The sequence below is a fragment of the Rattus norvegicus genome, chromosome 19 (genome assembly GCF_036323735.1).
Source record: "Rattus norvegicus strain BN/NHsdMcwi chromosome 19, GRCr8, whole genome shotgun sequence".
Lineage (NCBI taxonomy): Eukaryota > Metazoa > Chordata > Mammalia > Rodentia > Muridae > Rattus > Rattus norvegicus.
Genome location: NC_086037.1, coordinates 60256411 through 60272820, shown reverse-complemented (window position 1 = coordinate 60272820; position 16410 = coordinate 60256411). Strand labels below are relative to the sequence as shown.

Here is a 16410-nt window from a genome sequence, read left to right as displayed (position 1 = left end):
GGGGTTAGAGACAGGGGCGCGCTCTCTCTCTCTCTACCTCTCCCCCCCCCCCCCCCCGTGAATGAGTGGCAGGGTTGCTATTTGCATATTCATATTTCATGCATTCAAAGTAGTTTTGCTTCCTTACTCAAAGATGCAGTAGGGAGATGGCCCCATTAAACACAACAGCAAGAAAGAAAAGAGACAATCTCTCTGATTGGTGTGGCATAAATGACATTTAATAAATGCAGACAGTTTGTCAGCTATCAAGATGTGGCCCTCTGGGGACCCACAGCTAGGGCTGTGAGCCCAGGAGCTGATGGGAAGCAAAGACATTTGCGGCACTCATTCTGGTCTGCGTACCAGATTCCGATGAGGTCGCTGCCTTGCTGCACTGATGATTGGAAAGGAAGAGGAGCAAGATGTTCTTTGAAAACCTGGGAAAGATGGGACACCTTGACTGGTGGGACTGCTCTTTTCCCGCCCAAATCCTCTCTGTGTACACTCACTCAGAATTTCCATGCTAACTAAACATTTGATCTCCACCCTCGGGAAAAGGAAGGACAGATGCTTCTACTTTAAATAAGGAGGTTGACTGCTGGGGAATAGGATGCATATGTAGATATAGCTTGTGACAAGATGACGCTGCAGTAACTTTGAAAGAGTAAAGAGCACAGAGAGCTGACAAGGCTGTAAACGGACACACATGCACACGTGCTCCTGGTCAGCATGCCGTCACTGAAACGTACCAGCATTTTGAGAGTTTTTGGACTCCATGTGAACCGATGCTAGGGATATGAATTCTTAGGAGGGAAAATCTATATGTTTAGAGATGCTGAGACATTGATTTTAACAATACAAAGTAGAAGTTCCCTGAATGGCCCATAGTAGAAACGAGGACCTATAAGGACAGCCCATAGAAATGATATAGTAAGCTTCTATTAACATCGTGGAAAGACTGCAAAAAACAAAACAAAACAAAGATGATTTTTTTTGCAGGGGAAAGAAGGGAAAGGTTGCAAAATCAAATGCTTGAGCCAAATGCAAAGACTCTAGAGGTAAAATGGCAAGGGGACATGGTCTGAATTCAAGTCCAGTGGTGTTGCTAGGCTTTTGTTTTCTAAGAGTTCCCTTGGCTGAAGTGATTTCAGTAACAAACTGGGGTATGGGGGTATGTTAGGAGGGACAGAGTCAATGTACACGGTACATAGGTTTTGTTTTTTTTTTTAGGGTTGGGTTTTTTGTGTGTTTTTGTTTTTTAGCATAAATATCTAACAGTGGTGAGTATTGGCGGTGGGAATTGGCAGGCACTTTGCAATTTGAGACCTTCTGATCTAGCACTGACCTTGACAAAGCAATCCAGCCTCCTCTTCATTGAGGTTCGAGATAAAACTGCCCATCTCCTCATTCTAAAAGAGCAAAGCCACAAGCCGCAGGCTGCGACCATTGCCCCAGTTGCTTTCCGATTGATAAGTGGCAGCAAAGCCTCGCTCGGGCACGGATATGGAAACCAGATGCCTTTTTGGACTTAAAGAGACAGGGACAGAGAGGAACATGGCAGAAAATGACCGAGGAGGAGATGGTTCATGCTTCCCGTGGATGTATTCTATTGGCTTCGTTAGGATGTCGGACATCAAGTCCACCCACACCTAAGTCCAGGCTGGGAACAGACTTAATTATAACTGGAACAGAGTTAGGGGAGGAAGCTATTTGGGTAGAACAGAAGCCAATATCTCTGGGTCAGTGGCAGGTATGAAAGTCATTGGTAAAGCTTATACCAGTCCTGGGCTCTAGAAGAACAGTCACACTTCAGCCTTAGATAGAAGGTTAGTTTTCCTTTGTGAGTAACTCACCCCTTGTCTAAATTGAATGTATAGACATTTCTGGTCCCCAGTCAACCCATAAAAAGGGTGTGTAGTAGAGGGCACACGGGCTTGACAGCAGACAGAGCTGCCTTTCAGTCTCGACCGCTACTCAGTGGACGTAGGCTATGGAAAAGCTGCTTTCAGGGCCTCAGTCTTATCCCTTGAGCAAACAATAAAAAGATGGGTAATGGTTTGTCCAGACACTTAACTAACTCAACAAATATCACAAGTTTCGTGGAGCTTACACTGTGAGAGAAGGGAAAGGATGATTGCTAGTGTGTCCAACGTTATTTTGTATTTGAAAAGAGAAACATTAAGGGGAGGGAAGGGTCATTGCATTGATGCCATGAAGGAAGTGGCCAGACCCAGGTGACATCTGAAACAGGTGACATTTGAACAGAGAGCTGAGATGAGTGAGAGACAAACCTTTCTCCTTTCTGTGAGAAAATCGCTCCCACAGAAGGAGCAGCAGATAGAAAAGTCCCAAATGGAGAGTGTGTTTGGCGTGTCTGAGGGACACAAGAAGTCTAGAGGATGTTCTACAAGAAAGGGAGAAAGTGCTAGAACATAGGATGGGCAAGGCATCTGGGGTTCTAATTAAGGGAGAACAATGAGGGAAATGTTTATTACACAGTGAAATGAGAACTGTCAGCTAGCTTTTGCTGCGTAACAAATAGTCCTGAGATTTGAAGGCTTAACGGCTACAGATCTGTACTATGCCTTGTAGTTCTGTGAGTAAAGTGTGGAGTTTCCTGTCCTCTAGGTTGACTTAGATGGCTGTGAGGAGCTGAAAAGCAGTGGCATTTCATAGGACCTACCTAGAGGCAGAGGCCCAGAGATCTGTGTTATTGGCTGACCTGAAGCTGCCATTCCAGGGGGAGGAGAAGGAGGAGGAGGAGGGGGAGGAGAAGGGGGAGGAGGAGGAGGAGGAGGAGGAAGAGGAAGATGAAGAGGAGGAAAAAGAGAAGGAGGAGGAGGAGGAGGAGAAGGAGGAGGAGGAGGAGGAGGAGGAGGAGGAGGAGGAGGAACAGTGTGCCATATGAAAACCTCCACCCTCACCTTCTTTGTGTTTAATGAAGGAGTCTCTGCCGTGTCACGGAGAACTCTTCAGTATCTTGCTGACCTTAAACTTTGTGTTTCAGAATGCGGCTTTGAGGATTCTCACGTGGGGCAATGAATACATGAAAGGCCTGGTACGCAGGACACGGGGGCATACTAGTTTACATACAGTTGTCTCCATGTCCCCTTGCCTGGAGACCATGGTGTAAGTGGAGAGAGTGGGTGTTCTCAAGCAACTGACAATTCCAGGAACCATCCGTGGAGGAGCAGATATAATGTCTTCGAGTTGGAAATTAACATAATTAAAACACCACAGTCACTTCTCTCTTCTTTCTTTCTCTCACAGAAAATATGATGCCGGCATGCTTATCCCGTGAGAGAACTCGGCCCACAAAGCACAAAAACTAAACTCAAACTCAGAGAAGAATCAAGAAGGGTGTTTTTCCTGGCGTCTACAAGAAGCGCTTTATTTTTCCTCTAGATTTCTTTTCTAAAAAATAAAAAATAAAAAAGAGAGAAAGAAAACAGACGTAAAAACAGAACAGAGATCGCTGATACGAACCTTCAAACAAATGACACACACTTCAGGCAACCTTAGTCAAGCATGTTCGTTTATTAAGTATAGGATGGGAGGAACCAGGGTAAGCTAACTCCAGAGGACTGAGAGGACAGCCACTAATGGAACTGTTCTTGGAACTGAGGAGTCAAGAATGGAGGGAACTACCTCCCTGTTTCCCACCTCAAGCATAACCCGTGTATCTTAAGGATGCCTTGCCTCCTTCCTTGCCCGCCTGTGTATCTAGGGAATGATTTGCAAAATGTAAAATGTATTTGTTACAATTGCTAAAGAATTGCTTGTGTAACTTTGGCAAGGAGGACAGTGAATGGTGCTTCTGGGACCCAGTGGCTCTGCCCTCACCGACTCTGCTCCCCTCTGATGGCACCATCGCATTGGTTCGGTTGGGACAAGGTACCGAGCTGCTCTCAAGTTGCCACGCCTGTTCAGACCTGGTAGGGAAGTATGAAACGATGGCCTCCAGGAGTGAACTCAGCATGGAGACGTGAACATGTGCATTTTTCTTCTGTTAACAGGAGAAAGCTGGCCTTGGGTGGCAGCGGTGGCAGTGACGGCAGTGACGGCAGTGGTGGCAGTTGGGTGGGTCAAGGGTATATTAGGTTATTCTAAGTTTGATAGAGAATCATGTGTGCTTCCAAAGCGAACCTCCATGCTAACCATTTTCAAGCAAGCTAACACCAGAAAAGCAAACAGTCCCACAATTAACCCTGTCCTAGAAAAGGGACATCGTCCCTTGAAATTCCCTGCTTCCCACTGATTATGTTTTCCCATTGATTATGGCCACTCTTATTTGCTCGCATCACCCTGCACTGGAGGCTTCAGGGCACCCAGGATGATGGGGCTGACTGTGATGAGGGTCAGAGCATGGGTGGAGGTTTGCCCGACATTATGTTGCTCTGATTAGCTGGAGGGGCTGCCCAGTCGATCCTGGATGAGCCTCTCGCTGAGTTCCCACAGGGCCCTGGCTGTCTCTTCATTCTGAGCCTCTTCAGATGGCAGGCAACGGCAGCAGTTGTTGAAGTACATCCCTCCGAGGCCCTCCAGCTCGGGAGCGACCGCGCAGTAGACAGTGGTAGCGGCTCCCTGTTGCTGAAAAGCAGAGAAGAAAGAAAAGCAATTTATTTTTTTAATAAATGAGTGACAAGACAATGCCATTTTGGCTATCTGGAGATTAGTGAGTCTTTCTCCACTTGGACATCAGCGTGGCAAAGGGCTCAACTCCAAGCCCAGGACTGCAAAAGTATGATGTGTGACAGCTGTGGAAAAACAAGTCCATAAACTCTGCTTGTAAAGCTGGTGTGACTTTTTACACCTCATAGAGGAAAAGGCTTGGGAAATAAAGACACATTTCAATATATCATGCCAGACGCCATTTCGGCACAGAGAAAAAGATGCCATATTCCCTAACTGCATGAACAAATCCATCCAGCCCTTTGACTTCTCAATGCGCAATACAATTTGACACCGAGAGCTTTCTAGAACATTCTGTCCAAAAGAAACCAACAACTCTTGATTATGGTCCATCAAGTGGATGGCCCAAGTGAGACTGGTGCCAGATCTTTTCTGTGTTCTTTGCTCAGGGTGCTCTTAGGGGGTGGGATGGGTTAACAACACTGTTGAGATGTTTAAAACACACACACACACACACACACACACACACACACACCATCTCATATGTCCCTACGCTAATGTGTTTATTAATTCATCCAGAAAACACTTCTCTAAATGTCATATCTGTTCTGGTTTAATACAAGATATGGCCTAAGGTGGGAGGCATGTTGCCCTCTAGCCCATTTCAAAATGCAAGTCTCTGTGAGCAGCGCATTTCTGGTCTCTTCTCGAGTATCAGTTGAGGCTATAGCTAGGGGTGTGTCTGCTGATGCAGTACGAGGTCATCCCGACTGACAGAATATTGCCAGAGATATTACAAAGAGGGCAAGAGCTCACTTTGCTCTGCAAGCCATAATTAAAATAATAGTCTTCTGTTCGAGGGGAGGCACAGTGAGCACAGCTCTAATTTAAAACCAGTACAGTTTATCAGCTGTCCTGTGATCATTAATGGAGGAGGGGGGACAGTACCCAATGGATCAACCTGCTGTCGGCTGACAGGGAGTGTGGTCACAAACAAGGACCGAAAGGTCACCACAAGATGTCACCTTCAGAAAAACATTAGGGATGTTTTGCTTATGAGGGAGTTGGTTTTCTGTCTCTATTCAAATGTAATCATTTTGGGGGGGGGGGTACGGGGTTTAAGTTGTATCAGTTTAGAATGTCCATGGAAGAACATTCTCCTAAATGTCGAATTCGTGGGGCCAGGGGTGCTTTGAGAACCAGGATTCCATGAACTTAGAATTTTAGCAAAGTTCTAAGAAGCCTACTTGGGTTTTCTTTGATGCGAGTCTGTCACTGTGTTGGGATCTGTGGTCATAGATGTGTCAAATGTAGCCACGTGGCCTGACTGTGGAAGAGGTGTGGAGGAGTGTGTAAGGCAGATATGAAGTTAGATAACACCTAGCCATTTGAGACTACTGGATAGGTCCCACCTGCCCAGGATTTAAACATATGACTTGTGATTGGGGCATAATTGAAAATCCTTCAACATGTTTGACTCCCCCTGCTTATCCCCCCCACCCCAAAAAACCAGAGACTACTTTGGATTCATTGATTTCTTTCTCAATTGATTTCCCTTTTGTGAGCTGTTACTCCTCATCGGCTGTTAGCTGAGCACCAGGCGTGTTTATCTAAATACCTGTCAGACAGTTATGGGATTCTTCTGCATTCTGTGGAGGAGGTGAGCAGCCAGAGGGCCTCTAATAGCTGAGAAGAACATAGAGATTATCTCTCAGGTAACCCAAGCCATACAGTAGCTTGTCCTCAGCTTTCTGCCGAGTCTAGGGGAAGATGGTGTTCTGGATAAACTATGGGCTGTTTCTCTTGGATTTTCATTTTATTTTGTAGGTGACAAATAAAGCCAAGAGTGATCAGGTGACTTGCCACAGACTTCTATGTGATGGATGAGAGAATTCAGTCAGCTCCTCTCCAAATCCACTCCTCTTCTTCCTCTTCCCCCTCCTTCCCCCTCCTCCTCTCTCTCCTCCTTCCCCCCTCCTCCTCTTCCTCCTCCCTGAACAGTAGATGATTCTCATGTAAGACAATGGTTCTAATTTCACAGCAGGCTGGCCTTTCACAGCCTTGCCAATCCTGAGACGAGACCAAGGGAGGCCACTTGGGAAAGTGAAAGCCAGAGCTCTCCCAATTCTAATATGGTACACTGCCGCTGTGGCCTTCTAAACGTGGTGTGGTCTGTGTGCTTGCACCGTGGAAATGGTGCTCTTGTGAAGAAATTCTGCAGTCACCCCAATCCAGAATCAAGCTAATTTGTGGATCAAGAGGAGATGTATTTTCCCTCGTTGGGATCTGCAAGCAAACTGCAGTTGGGCTGGTTTCGTGGAAACAGACATTTGGTAACTATGCTTCAGCGGTTTTAAAAGCCCAGCGTTCCACACATGTGCACTTCAATTCTTTGCTATTGGTCTTAGGGTACTTTACAACCCAAATTCTACTGCCAGTGCCGAGAGCTTTATAAAAGAACACAGTACAGGGTACAAAGGCCACCTTTGCTACCCCAAAGAACAATTGTGCGCTTTCGGCAAATCCTCCCTGACTGCGCCATGCTCGTAGCCATTGGCTCTCGCTTTATCTTCTTTTCAGACACACAATTACGTGCTGACAATATCTTGTTGGTCCCATGCCCACTACCTCGTGGGCTTTTTGGAGAATTTTCTTTTCAGCTGTTCCAATGGCAGCCTTTGAGTGACATCTTTATGCCATCGGATGTGGCGACAGTTTAATAACAAGTTCCCATTTCGGGCTCATCGGCTTTTCAAAATTCCACATACCATCAGCCCAAGACAGGACCACATTAGCGAGATCTCATTAGTAAACAAGCCTGTGCCACTGATAGAAGATAAAACATTTTTAAACTGATAAGAAAGGTTTTGTGGGTTTTGGTGGTTTTTTTTTTTTTTTCTCCTGTGAGCACTTCAATCACCATCAAATGACTATCACGCCACTTTGGGGGGCATCCATAATTCAGAGAAGATGAAAGCGATGCAAAAAAGAAACAGTGTTAACAACACTGATGTAATATCTGAAGATATGACTTGCAGTTTGTCAACATTGCTTCGCTGATCCACGGTGATAAAATAATAACCCATTGACATATGAATTCTGGCTGGAGTTATGGATTCTCCCAGATGTGTGTGTGTGTGTGTGTGTGTGTGTGTGTGTGTGTATCTCCTCCAGAACAATTTGTCAGGTTACTCACAGTCATTCGGCAGCAGAAGCTGGGGAAGTGGCACCTTCAATCCAAAGCGATGCCAGTGCCACCAGGATACCGCACTGATGGCCCAGGACTGAGAGTTTGTGGGAAGCCTAGTAGAAGTTTTAATCATACCCCAATGGCATCTGGGTTCTAGTCAAACATTTTCGAGTGGCCAGAGTTCAACTGTGCCATCGGTTGTTACTATGCTTGTAAAATTGCCCAGGGTTCTTGTTTGGAAGATTAAACTCAGAACATTTTGCTAATAGAGGTTTATCAGACTCCGTAGGAAGCTCCTTTTCAGATATGCGATCCCATCCCATCTTCCACCCCATAAACCTGGAACACAGACAAGGGGCTGCTGTTGGTTGCTGGGATCCTGAGATTTAAAGGGGCCATCCTTCCAAAATCCTCTGGTGGGATGAAGCTGTTAAGTAGCTGCCTTCCATCAACATTTATTTGATAACTGCTGGCCACCAATTTGTAGCTGTCAGCACAGAATACAAATGGATATTGAGTCCTTCCAAGAAAAAGGTACAGAGGTTTCTGATAAACAAAACATGTTTTAAAAAAATCAACCACATATTGATATCTGTGATGCATTGCCTCGTGCTGTGATAGAATGCCCATGTTCTGATAAGAACACAGGTTACATAATTAATTTAGCATTCGGGCGACTCCGCTTTAATATGCATGCTTATTTAAAAGGAACAGTAGATCCCTTTCTTAAAGTAGGTGTAACAATGCATTTAAAAATAGGCACGGTATCATGGCATATCCACATTCAAAGACTTGAAAGAGCAGAAGATGTTTGAAGATTGCTTTATTACAGATGTATCCACACCAGGACATCACACAGCAAATGCTGAATTAATCAATTTATGCAAAAAAGAAAAAAATAGATTCGGGAAAAGGAACGCACCATGCAAGCTAGATTAGGCCTGGAGCCTTAAGGGCAGGGAAGGCAGGCAGCTCTTGAGAAGTGGGCTGTGACTGCAGAGATGGATTGGAACTGCTGAGCTGCGATGAAAAGGTTAGGCAAAGAGGAAAGACAGGTGCTTCTTCAGATCCTCAGAGCTCTTGTTGTGACTCATCTGGGGGCTCGTAGGCATAGAATACACTTTCCAAATGTGAAATCAGTGGTCCCGTGGATAGACTATGCTGAGTGGAATGGCCAATGAGTCCCAAAGCTGTGGTAGTGGCAAGCATCTGACTACCCTTCCCTCTCTTAGTAACAACCCTGCAAGAGAGTTTATAAGACTTCTATCAGATATACGCAACGCTGCCTTCTGGAGTTCATCTCCAAAGGTCTTGGTGCTTGGGACATAGCTGTCCCCACAGTGAATCCTTTCAATCTCTGGATTCCAAGGCAAAAATAATCTGTTCCAAGGGGTGCTGTGTCCCTGCTTACTACCCAAGAACAATCTTGTCAGTGGACGAATTGACCTCCAAATCCAGAATGTTCCACCTGGTCATACGGCGAAGTGTTTAGTGCAGGAAGGAGGCTCATACAGCTCTCTGATCAGTGGCCCACAACGAAAGAAGGTCACCATGGCTAATCATACAACCAAATGGGCTTTATCATTAAGCAGTGAGGGCCCACCACGATCAAAGAGAACAAACAGCTCTGGTCTCCAGTGCGTTCCAGCCAATAATGAGCATCCCAGTAGGCGCGATGACTAGCATTCATTGAGAGGTGATTTTCTGCCAGGTGCTGGCAGATAGCCTCATCAACATCACCTTCCAACCCTCGAGCTACCCTCACACCCACATAAATTCAGAGATTGAATGGAACTTGTCCGAAGACCCAGTGACAGTCACAAATTGATAGATCCACGAGTCAGGGTAGGAAACCTCCTTCCCAAACACATGACACATATTGGCCATCTCCTCCCAGGTGCCTCTCATTTGACTCAAGCTTCCTTGCACTATTTTGTCCCCAGTCCGTACCTAGTTACAGAATGATGCCCTGATTTGGCCTAAATTAAATATACTAGCTGTCTGTATGTTCACCTGATAAATGCTCAAAGGAGATTTTTCCACTGTTGATTTAGACAGTGAACTAAATTGAAATTATATCCATTTGGATTAACCAAAAAAAAAATTGAAGATTCAGCACCCAGTCCACCAATTCAACAGCAAATGACTCTTTACAAGAAGAAGAAGAAGAAGAAGAAGAAGAAGAAGAAGAAGAAGAAGAAGAAGAAGAAGAAGAAGAAGAAGAAGAAGAGGAGGAGGAGGAGGAGGAGGAGGAAGAGGAAGAGGAGGAGGAGGAGGAGGAGAATGAGGAGGAGGAGGAGGAGGGGAGGAGGAGGGAGAAGAAGAAGAAGAAGAAGGAGGAGAAGAAGAAGAAGAAGAAGAAGAAGAAGAAGAAGAAGAAGAAGAAGAAGAAGAAGAAGAAGAAGAAGAAGAAGAAGAAGAAGAAGAAGAGGAAGTTGTTACCTGACTCAAAATGCCACCCCCAGGTACCAGATCTGCCAAGTTAAAGAACATCCTCTTTGATGATAAATATTTTCTAAGATCGAACATCAAAACCAGTGGAATAAATGGTTGCCTACACAACTCTGTATCCTGCCCACCTTCCAACAGCACTCTCATAGGAAAGCTTGCATGTGCTGGACCAGAAAGGTACGGGACTTTCAGTTTGCTTCCAGAGCCACCCCTGTTTCTTAAACTCCCATACAAATGTAGCCTTCCATAAAGACAGGCTCTGACAACCCATTAGACTTGCAAACCAACCCATCCCCCTCCTCGCAACCCCCAATAAATCCCTAGCAAATTAACTCTTACAAATTCCCAACAATTGTTTCCTCCAAAGGCCTTGAATAGTACAGGCTCAGCTCGGATACATGCAAATATTTTATGTAGACACTGAGATGTAAACTCCTTCGTATCCCTTGGGAGTTCTGCTAATGCACAGGTTGTTCTTAAGCCTTCATTACAAAAAGCCTTCATTGCAGGAGGAAAAAAAAAAGTAAAGCTCTGGAGACTGGATATTTATTTACAGGCCATCCCAGTGTGAGAGAATATTCCAGAAAAGCCCTACAAAGTACACACTGGCCTTTCGCTCTGGAGAAGGGAATGTGCTTACCTGACGGTGTGACTTTGACAGTGTGTTCCAGAACTTACTTGTTACCACAAATCCTTTTGCTATACAGAGGGTCTCAGGTGTGGAAGAGCTCGGTTTTTTTTTTCCTGGTGACTCACGAGCGAAGGTAAGGAGTGCATTCTCAGGTGTACGGACAAATCTGCAGAGCTCAGCAGTCTCCGAAGGAGAGGCACATGGCGAAATAGGCCAACTCGTCAGGCTAACTAAACACCATCAGGCGAGCACAGATAGCACCCAAAGTACAAAGCTTCTCTTGAATGAGGTGAAGGACAGAAAGAACGACATTGAACTGTTCGGTGGCGGCCAAGTACCCAGAGGATCTGAGATGACCCCAGACATTTCCTCTTGCATTGAAGGAATCCAAATAAAACACCACCAAATGAAAGTCAGATCTCTGCCAGAAGATACAGTTTTCTACAAAGGTCCCTGAGGAGTTTTGAGCCCCTGGCTGGAAGACCAGGATAGAGTGAATGCGAAAGCCCTGGAAGTGGTGCTTTTTCTAGGAGACGAAGTCTGGAACCACTGAGTTGGGGGTGTAAGGCTGGACGGAATTCTTTTTAGACCAGAAGAATAGAGCTGCCAGCCCAAGCCTTACACCTAGGGAAGGACTAGATAGCCAATCGCAACCATTCCAAGGCATCCAAAGACATGTTTGGTCTCAAAATGTGAGGCCAGGCAAGGGTTTTAATTTAACTAGTCCAGAGGGTTGGAGAGAAGAGAGACCTCTGTAGGCCGTCAGGGCTCTGTCTGCACATCAAGGATTATTCTAGACTTTCTCTCAAAATAAGCAACATACCTTTTCTATTTTCCTCATGCCTGAGACAAGCCATGAGTTCTGTGACAGAATTCTGTGTGGTCTTAAAGGACTAGCAATATGATAATTAGGATCATTTCACCTTGTGGGACCCTACGCTTCCGTGGGAGAGAGGTGGAAGGTACTCTCAATGAGGAGGGGAAAGACACGACTCAAATGTGATCTGTTAGGTTGTCTCAAAGCACGCTTATTCCACATTTCGTTTGTGCCCACCCACAATGCTCTTGGGCAATTCTCATTATATGGAAGGAAAGGTCTGGTGGTTTAGGCCTTATATACTCATGAGAGATACGCCTGGGCCTTCCCTGTTGAGTTGCCCAAAATGTGTACACCACTCAATGCAACTTATCATCCAGTTCTTTGACGGATGGAGATTTCTCTTGTGGGATGGAAATCTGATCTGGGTATCCATTCTTTCAGGACTTACTTTGATATGGCCTAACACAAGAGTCACAGAAATGTGCCACTGAAGCAAACATCTTACTAATAGCATAATGGGCCTACCGCTGTAATTTTCCAACTGGTTGGCCCACCTCCATGCCAGAGTTGAAGGGAATGATGAAGTGTTCATAAGAGATAAAAGGGAGATATTTAGCAGGTGTTAATTTGAAACATCTTACATTTCACTTCTCTAACCTCTGTTATAGCCACTTATATACATATATTTATGAATACTGTATATACATGTATGCCTCTGTATTCACCATGTATACTGAAGTAAACCTCTCAAAATGATTGCCAGGCAGAATCAATGGCTTTGGTTCTAATATAATGGGGAAAAGATGTCTTTTCAGTATAAGCGAAACCCATAGCTTCCCCCTCTTCTTCTGCATTAGAAAAGCTTCCGTCAGTTTGCCTGTCCTTTTATCTCTTCAACTAAATAAAAAACCTGACTATGTGGAGAGCAGGCAAGATTTCAGGGCACACACCTCAAACGAGCTGTTTAGATTGTTAAAGGCCAACAGGATCTACACACCTATGTCACTGATAAATTCTACAAATAAGAAATAAAAATATCGTGGTGGGGTGGGGGCGGGGGTGGTGGAAATCGCAGAGTCCCTAACATGACCACATCAAGGGAAGAAATGAATTGTTAATCTGCCGTCCCAGCATGAATTAAGAAGGCACACCTTGCCATAATTCAGCTCTCAAGGGCAGCCCTCCTACCCCCATGGCTAGCCCTGCCATGTCAAATAGGGTGCATCCTTGCTTAGCCCTGTGTGTTTTCTTGGAGAACTCCTTGGAACAGATCATTCCTCTGGCTTGAAGATGTCAGCCTTGCTAATATTTCATTTAGAACCTACAGTGGCAGAGCATCTCGTTTAGTTATTACTTCCATAATTAATGGTGATCGCCCAGGCACTGCCTTTACACAGAGAGAGCTCTTCTCGGTGGTCTACGGGCTAATGAGAAACAATAGATATTTCATTCACCAGCAGCTTGTTGCTAGTTAGTGGGAAATGATCGCGTGTGCTGTTGCTTTAATTGCCAGAGTAAATAATTCTGCCTGGGTGTTAGAGAGCATTTTAAAGCACTTGATGCAAATATACGAGAAACTAAACAAACAAAAAAAGAATTTTTTTAAAATTGCATTCTATCATGCAAATATTATCTAAATATGCATGTGCTAACTACTCAGCTACTGTATTTCAGGAAATACAACTGAGCTGCCTTTCTCTTCCCCTATGTAGACTGTAAATAACTGTAGATCTTTCTCTTGTTTCCTTATGTAAATATATGTAAATACTAACACGCTATGCATGTTGATATTCTAGGCGGTTTCAGGTACTTTTATAATCTAAAGGCATGAACTTGAACTGGTTTGTTAAACAGGGGGAAAGGGGAAAACTCTCTCGAATTCTTTAAAGCTGAATAGAAATTAAAGATTCTTCCTAGACTGGTGTGGCGTCTTTTGTTTGCTTTCTCCATGGTGAACGGACTCCTAGCCTGGGTTCTTATTTTACAGGAAGGAACCGCTGAGCACAGACAACACTTGCCCCCCCCCCAACCATACCTTTTTTTTTCGTTTGGATATAAGTAAATAGATAAACAAAGAGGCACTAAATAAATAAACAAACAGTTCTTTTTGTTTACTTCTTAGATGCCAAGCTCAGTCTTAAAACCCCATACCAGGGTCCCGTTCTACACATTTCAAAAAATGTAGAACCCGAGTCATGTTAGGACGGGCTACTTGTCTGAAGGTACAAAAAAGATTAAATTCCACCCAAACTCTGATTTGTTTTCCTTGCATATGTAAGATCTGTGAACTCGTTCTGAAAAGCCTAAAAGTAATATAGGTTCTGTTGCCCTACAGTTGCCATTGCAAAAGATGATCACATTTCTGTTTTTTGCCAAAGAAGTCATGAGCAAATAGGCACAGAAGTGAGCGTAGCTGTGCTTCAATAAAACTTTATTTATACGATCAGTCAACAGGCCAGATTGGGCCTACAGGTAAACATTGGTCAACTTCTGCTCTGTACATTATCAAAACTCAGTTCCTCCTCGACAGAACAGTAAGAGCTCCTTTTGAGTACGTGTGTATCTGTATTGAAGGATCTGGGGAAATACTTTGATAAACCGGAAATCATCTAGTCTGGCTCCTGGAAGTAACAACCCTCTCGGAAGAAGTCATAGAATAATGAGATGAGCAGAAACGAAATCCCCTGAGTTTATAAATCAAGCTATCTGTCTCAGACAAATGACATTGCCAGGTTTCAATTTAGTTATCTCTTATTTTTATAAATGGGGACGGAATAGGAAAGTTAAGAAAGACAAAGCAGAAGAGAGAGAGAGAGAGAGAGAAAAAAAAAAAGAAACGAAAGAAACTGAACAACTCTCGTGCTTTAACGAGAGGAAAGAGGCCATTACTTCAGGTATCTATGGAAACCGGGCAGCCTGCTCACTTCTTTAATGGTTGGCAAACAGCATTAGTGTTTGAAGATGTTTTGCCCGAGTATGATGCTACGGTGTAAATGCATTAATTGACAGTTTCCTTCGGGACTTTTTTTTATTGAAGTTTTCAAACCTAATTTGACGGCACACGGAACTCTGGAGCCCTTGAAGAAAGCTGTAATGTTAGGTCTTTGGAACGCAGAGCCAGCATGGGTATAACGTACACAGAGTCGACTCTCCCTGCTGTCTCACAGCACAAGTGCAGACACAGCTTCTGCCGCCTGGGCTTTTCCACAACAAAGACCTTGAGCATTCCCCTTGGATGTGGAGAGGCCCTTTCTAACCTCCCCCAAGTGGGAATCCATAGGAACTCTTCTGTCCTGGGAGGGACTGGAGGAGGAGGGAAGATCAGGTGTCTACCCAGAGTATATAGCTGACTAAAGTCAGAAAGAGTACAGCTTCTGGCAGCTGTGTGACAAACCACTGTATTGTCATCTCTCCTACTAGGAAGGGTATAATAATATACCTTTGACTGGATCTTGTGATGACATTGGTCTTTCCCCGAATTAGACAGCAGACACAAGTTCACAGGTAGCTACTGTCCTGTTTATTCTGGGTTAAAAGGAGGAAACAGGCAGATCAAAGTGTCTTTGTCTGTTCTTCATTTAAGGGGCTTAACAGATGGGAAAAGCATTACTACCAAGCAGCAGTCACCCTTTTCCACAGCCTTCTTCAGCATCCCTGGGCATCCTCATGCTGGATGTGAACTCCCCTGATTGGGCACCTCACTGTGAGACTAGGGAGCTTATATTCATGCCTCCAGGACACCAGCATTTGAACAACTACTAAGGGCTTTAAAACTCAAGGCAATCCCTGTGACAGCCTTTAGCAAACATTCTCTGCATCTTCAAATATCTGTCTTCAAAGACAGCCAGAGAGACATGCGCACTGATGGCGGCACCGTTGAGCGAGTGAGTATCAAATACTTACGTGAAGTAAAAGCATAGAGACTATCAGGGCTGAGAGATGGCTCAAGAGTTTAGAGCACTTACTGCTGTATCAGAGGACCACAGCTCAGCTCCCATCACCCCATTAAGTACCTCACAGACGCTTGTATGCTCAGCTCTAAGAGATCTGAAGTTTTCTTCTGGCCCATGTGCAAACACACACAATAAATACTTTTTTTAAGTGTACCGTAGATGATGGTTGCTACAGTATTCTTTTGTGACTAGTTTACATGTGTGTCTACATGGTGTGCACATGAATGCATTCACATGTAGTGTTTATGCCTACATACATGTTTGTGTTCATGCACATGCATGTGCATTTGTGTATACATATATGTACATGTTTGGTGCATGTGCATGTGGTGGCCCAAAGATAATGAGAGCTGTCCTCCTCAAGCAACCTTTCCTTTGCTCCCTAAGGCTCCACTTTCTTTTTCTGGGTAGTCTAACAAGGATTTCCAATCCCTGCCTCCCAAATGCTAGGATTAAGGGCGGCTGCCACACTTGTGAGCTTTCATATGGGCACTAAGAATCCAAATTCCATGATTTGTATTTTGTGTGGCAAGTACTTTAACCACTGAGCCATCGCCCCAGTCCCTCACCTGACCCCCAGTATTCTCACAAATGTCCTCTCTGAAGACTTTAAAGATAAAATTGGAGAGGTACATGTGTTGATTCCTAAGGAGTTTTAGTTCCAAACGTTGCAAGTAAAAAAACTGAAGCAGTTGGCTGGCTTGCTGTCCATTACAGATGCAGATGGGCATTTTCTTTCTGAAAAGAGTGAACC

At 44.5% G+C, this 16410-nt stretch overlaps 2 protein-coding genes across 7 annotated transcripts in view; one reads left to right on the top strand and one right to left on the bottom strand.

Moving 5' to 3' along the window:
• Window positions 1-13621, top strand: part of Maf (MAF bZIP transcription factor) — a 362946-nt gene extending 349325 nt beyond the window's left edge. For all 4 annotated transcript variants that reach the window (XR_010060025.1, XR_010060024.1, XR_010060023.1 and 1 more), the window contains one exon: window positions 3250-13621. The gene's annotated coding sequence lies outside the window, so the exon portion shown is untranslated. The remainder of the gene's footprint in view (window positions 1-3249) is intronic.
• Wwox (WW domain-containing oxidoreductase) overlaps window positions 3498-16410 on the bottom strand; it is a 930922-nt gene continuing 918009 nt past the window's right edge. For all 3 annotated transcript variants that reach the window (XM_063277944.1, XM_039097635.2, NM_001415106.1), the window contains one exon: window positions 3498-4569. In XM_063277944.1, coding sequence (XP_063134014.1) covers window positions 4381-4569 — 189 coding nt within the window. In that variant the 3' untranslated portion in view covers window positions 3498-4380. The remainder of the gene's footprint in view (window positions 4570-16410) is intronic.